The sequence below is a fragment of the Aquarana catesbeiana genome, linkage group LG10 (assembly GCF_042186555.1).
Source record: "Aquarana catesbeiana isolate 2022-GZ linkage group LG10, ASM4218655v1, whole genome shotgun sequence".
NCBI classification, from domain to species: Eukaryota; Metazoa; Chordata; class Amphibia; order Anura; family Ranidae; genus Aquarana; species Aquarana catesbeiana.
The window spans coordinates 209936574-209942423 of record NC_133333.1 but is presented as its reverse complement, the minus strand read 5'-3'; the positions used below and the strand labels follow the sequence as shown (position 1 = coordinate 209942423).

Sequence of the window (5850 nt, the reverse complement as noted above, 5' to 3'; positions counted from 1 at the left end):
CAGATTGTAAGCTCCTCTGGTGCAGGGACTGGCTCAGTGTTCTCATTACAGAACTGCAGAATATGTCAGAGCTATATTTATAATAGTGTGTGACTGTGGTGAGGACATTAGAGTGTAAGCTCCTCTGGTGCAGGAACAGCTGTGACTAACTCAGTGTTCTAAAAAGAAAGAAACAAGAGGGCGCACCAGCCTAGTGCATTAGCTTTGCGACAATTTATTATTAAAATAAAAAAAAAACTATAAAATTATACTCAAACAAATGAATTAGTCAAGCAAAATATATATAGTCCACCAGATGCTCCATCCAGCATGGTCTGCTGGCAAGTACCAATTGTGGAATGAAGAGTCCACAAAACGGACACGTTTTGAGAGATGTCCTCTCTTCCTCAGAGCTCTGAGGAAGAGAGGAGATCTCTTGAAACACGTCAGCTTTTTTGGACTCTTCATTCCACAATTGGTACTTGCCAGCAGACCATGCTGGATGGAGCATCTGGTGGACTATATATATTTTGCTTGACTAATTCATTCATTTGGGAGCATAATTGATACATTTTTTAGAAAAGGTAGAGCACTAGGCGGTTGTGCCCTCGGTTTCTTTCTTTTTTAGAGTTGTACCTGGGTTTTCCTGACCTGTTGTGAGTGGCAGCACAGCCAATATGGTGGCTGAACCAGTGGAGACACACGTTTTCAACCAGCCACACAGCAATTTCTCAAGTGCAGGAGTATTTGTTTCTCTTTTATGTTGACTACCTTAGTGTTCTCTGTACTGCATAATGGAATATGTCAGAGCTATAAAAAATAATAATAGTGCGTGACTGTGGTGGGACAATAGAGTGTAAGCTCCTCTGACACAGAGACTGATGTGACTGGCTCAGTGTTCTCTCTGCAGAATTTCAGTATACGATTGTCAGAACTATATAAAATAATAATAATAATAATAATATTATTATTAATACTGTGTGACTGTGGTGGAGACATTAGAATGTAAGCTCCTCTGGTGCAGGGACTGGTGTTACTGGCTCAGTGTTTTCTGTACAGCACTGTGGTATATGTCAGAGCTATATAAAGGTATAATAATAGTGTGTGACTGTAGTGGGGACAATAGAGTGTCAGCTCCTCTGGCACAGAGACTGATGTAACTGGCTCAGTGTTTTCTGTGCAGAATTTCAGTATATGATTGTCAGCACTGTATGAATTAATAATAATAATAGTAGTGTGTGACTGCGGTGGAGACATTAGAGTGTAAGCTCCTCTGGTGCAGGGACTGGTGTTACTGGCTCAGTGTTTTCTGTACAGCACTGCGGTATATGTCAGAGCTATATAAAAGTATAATAATAATAGTGTGTGACTGTGTTCCCTGTACAGCAGTACAATATGTCAAAGTCATATAAAAAAATTGAGTTAATTGTTGTGGTGCATTAGAGTGTAAGCTCTTTGGGACACATGGTCCTGTGTATTATACTGTGAAGTGCTGCTAGGTGTGTTTGTATTAAACATTAATAATAAATCTAATAGCTCTACACAAAAAGGAAATAACATGCTCTCTGTCTTCCTGAGCACACCTTATTTGTATATTCTGAGCTCAAAAACACTTAATTCAATTGACCTTCTAAGCATATGCAATACTGAATACTCAAACATATTACCGACTACAGCTCTTTATAAGAAATAAAAATGCTAAAATATAAATCTGAATTCCACCCAAAATGTACCAATTTAATTTTCTGTCTATTGCATCCTCAGTGCCACGGATCCTTTGCAGTGAGATCAGATGGCCACTAGTGGGCAGAGTAGACTTACACTATAGTGGGACCTCCTGTAGAGGCCACACTCTGCTTGGTCTATACAGTTACAGAACATGCATCACATAAGCTCTGACCACATTCCAAATGGAAATAAAACGAAAAGCCCGCCACGCATAAAAAAACCCCCTCCTACGGCCACTCCCACAACACGCTTACACACGTGCCTCCAAAAACAACACGCTAACTGCCTATTTCTAGCAGGACAATGAACAGTAAGGGGTTTCTTTATAAAGCAGCGAATGTGATTTTCTCCAAACATTAACACCAGGTGAATCTTCCTGGTGCATGCATTCTAAATGACAGTGATTGATAAGGCAACAGAAAATGTTTGGTGAAATTCACATTAACTGCTTGGTAAATATGTCATTTAATATCATTTGGCCAGAGTGCACATTAATAATGCTAAAACCACAGCAGCACGGTGAGAAAACAAATTGACAATCCTGTATATTGACAGGAGCCGTGTGCAAAGCAAAAACAGAATTAATAATCATATTACAAGTCATCTTGTATTAACATCACAACTCCAAATTAAGACTTATGTGGTCTGCACAAAATAGGGGCTCTATGTATGACATGGGCAATCACCTAGCATGCTCAGACAGCCAATAGCTACTAACTGACCCTTCCTGGGACTTGTAGTTCACCAATTGATGGATTCCTGCAGCTGTCTGTTAGAAGGCAACTGTATATATTGGCATCATTTTTTTGCTTTAAAATGGGTCATAATCCAAAAAAGAATTGACCCCGACTAGTCAAATGCTACACTTGTCACAGATGGTCTATAAGGCTAGCTATGGACATCAGGTGAAGAGATTTAGAAATAGGTGCAGTTTTACTTGTTTTTATCCAAAAATCTATGATCAAAAACACTGAAAAAAATTGGTCTTGAAAAGGTTCTTCTAAAAGTTAAAAAAGAAAAAAAAAAATTGAATCTACAATTTAAAAAACACTTTTGAAAAAGCACTGGATGTAGTAGCGGAATCTTTGGACGAGCCTTCCTCAACCTCGTTACCCAAAAATAGCCCTTGAATCAAATTTCAGGTCTCAGAGAACCCATACAATTCATCGAGGGTCAGTGGGGAAAATGCCACTTACATTGGTGGTCGGAATGCCACCCATACAGACAGCTAAAAAGATCATGGAGTTCATGCCGGGGGCTCTGCCAAGTGGTACTGATCCCAGAACTATGTAGGCATTACCAGATGGAAGGTCAGTCAACCTCAGCTCAAGGAACCCCTACCAACCTCTGTAAGAAGTCTAGGGATCCACGGAACTCTGGTTAAGAATAGCTGCCCTAGATCAACAGTCCACAGTGTGGTTTCTTATGGTTTGAATGCCAAGCTTCACACCGGTGCGACTTGTCATGTAATTTGACAGGTCCAAATCGCATGACAAGTCGCACAGTATTGTTGGAAATTCAACCGTTCAAACTGGTGTGAAGCCGACTTTGCAATGCAGCACCGATTTGAAAGAGAAGTTCCTGAATGATTTTTGTCAATTTCAGGTGCGACTTGCATTTATATCTGTGCTTGAAGTCACACAGATGTCAGTCAAGTCGCACCTGAAGTCGCACTGACATGGGGCTTTGAAATCATGCGACTTCACTTGAGATCAAAGTCTGATTCGGTGTGAACGGGGGCTTATAGACAAACAAATGGCGTAACCTCCAGGAACTATGCAGGCACCATCAAAATGTAAAGTTAATCAACAATAGTTTAAGAAACCCCTACTAACCTCTGGAGGAACCCTAAGGATCCACGGAACTCTGGCTGGGAATGGGTGTCCTCGTTCTACATTCCTTAGTGTTATTTTTTTACATTGATGGTTTGATTGCCACGCTTACAGACAAATAATAAAATCGTGTTGCTGGTTCTGCCAAGTAGCATAGACTTTGAAACCATGAAGGAATGGGAGGTCAATCAGCCAAAACTCAAGGAACACCTACCAACCTCTGGAGGAACCCTGGTTGAGAATGGTACATTTAGACAGATCTAGAGAGAGTGAACATTCTTGGACTATGGTCTTCAGTAGAAAAAGCAGTTTACAACTGACATATAAACTGGCCATACAAAGATCTTTGGTCAGTTTCACCATGGGATTTAAGAACTGCCAGGCTTGCCTATTGCAGATGTAGCCCTTCCTTCCTGTTCTAAAAGCTATTTTCTGCAACGTTTTGAATTGATAGATATTTTCCAGCATACTGTAAAGTCATCGGACGGAGAATGCCTAATTCTGTTACTGCACTGCAGTCAATATTGTTTTTTGATCACCAATTCACAACTCCGTTATCCCACCAAACTCACTGCAGTGCTTGCAAACATGCTGTACAACCAGCTTCTGCTAGACAAGCACAGGTAATAAAATCCAGAAAATGCAATAATTGTAAACAAAACGGTAAAACATTTCCAGCATTTCATTTACCGATTGTCCTCCGATTTTACAGCGCATGCATGAATTGGCTGGAATTAGGCAAGAATTGTCTTTATCTGCAATAAGTGAGATGTTCTTGATAATGTATTAGGAACCTCGCAGCAGCTACCCCCTAGAGCCCCCCCAAATAGAAGGAGGCCTCTTACCGTTGAAGCTGGTCAGGTTGCCGAAATCCAGGAGGCTGCCGTTGAAACCGGGGAAGGACGAGTTAAAGTGATAGAACAAGTCCGTAGAATTGGAATCCTCTCCCGGAATGGAGTCCGCAAAAAGGTTCATCTGCAGCAGCGTCTTTAGAAGGTAGCGCAACATGTTGATGGCGGGCTGCAGGGGGTGGCTGCCCCCCTAATCTTCAACCTGCGGGGACACAAGAGCACCCCTTTAATGGAAGCAGAAGTGCACCCCTTTTTCCTTGAAACAGCCTATACAGCCAAGCACCCCTTTTTCACTGAAAATCAGGCAATACAGAAGTAGACAGAATGGGAAGCAGAGAAGACAGACCCTTCAAACAGAGGAGGACAGCAGGAGAGAGAACCCCTTTATCTGGCAGTGCACCCCTTTTCTGGAAGCAGAAGGAATTGGAAAGCCCCCTTCGTGAAGATGTGAGAAGAAGAAGAAGACCCCACAGTTGGGGGGAGGAAGGAGAAAGAGCCCTGTGTTCCTGGCACAGAATAGCACCCCTTTTTTCTTGGGAGTTATACAGAAAGGGCCCCCCAATTAGGAACAGCTGCTAGGTCCCCCTTTTCCTGCACCATGTCCAGGCATGTGTTGGAAATCCTGCAGAATAACTTCAGATGGTGTGGTGAGCTCTCATCCTCCCAATCTCCAGCTCGATTCACTCCTCCCCCCTCCCTCTCCTGACTTCCTCGGCTGCTGTGATGGTCTCTCCCCTGGGGGGGCAGACAGGAGAGGCAGCAAGCAGGTGCTGCGACCAATAAATGTTTAATTATTGGATTAATAACGCTCCCAGGGGGGTCAGGCATGGGGGCACACAGGCGCGGTCCTGGCAGCGAGGGGAGCAAGACTCGTCGCTGCGTCTCCCCAGCACAGCAAATTCAATCTTAATGAGAAGGCGAAAAGGCGAGCTTTGAAAAGTTCCCCCAATACCGGCTTCATGTGATTTGCATGCAGAGAATTACCCTTCGTTCCACTCATCTTAAGTGCAGGCCAGTGTATCTAATACTTTCTGCAGCCCCCCCTTCCGACTACAAAGTCGTTTTTATGCAAATGCCTCCGCTAGGTAAGATGGACCTCGTCTCCCAAGGCTGTCGCATCTCTCCGATTAGAAAAAAAAAAAAAAAAACAAAGTTTCCTCTTTTCCTTTTATGACATAATGGGAATTATGAGCGCGGGACATAAGGCGCGTTGAATATTCATACAAAGACCCTTCGTCATTTTACATGCTTACCTCTTGTTTGCCTGGAATACCAAATCAGCTTATTGAGTGTGACTTTAATCTCAAATCTCTCCTAATTAATCTGCTCTTCTGCATGCCTTGTGTGCTCCTTTAAAAAAAAAAAAAAAAATAGATTATATATATATATATATATATATATATATATATATATATATATATATATATATATATATATATATATATATATTCAAGTTGATG

General features: G+C 42.0%; 1 protein-coding gene across 2 annotated transcripts in view; it reads right to left on the bottom strand.

The window, feature by feature from the left end:
• Nucleotides 1-4562, bottom strand: part of ROBO3 (roundabout guidance receptor 3) — a 441954-nt gene extending 437392 nt beyond the window's left edge. For both annotated transcript variants that reach the window (XM_073603233.1, XM_073603235.1), the window contains exon 1: nucleotides 4385-4562. In XM_073603233.1, coding sequence (XP_073459334.1) covers nucleotides 4385-4547 — 163 coding nt within the window. In that variant the 5' untranslated portion in view covers nucleotides 4548-4562. The remainder of the gene's footprint in view (nucleotides 1-4384) is intronic.
• Nucleotides 4563-5850: the final 1288 nt, after the last annotated feature.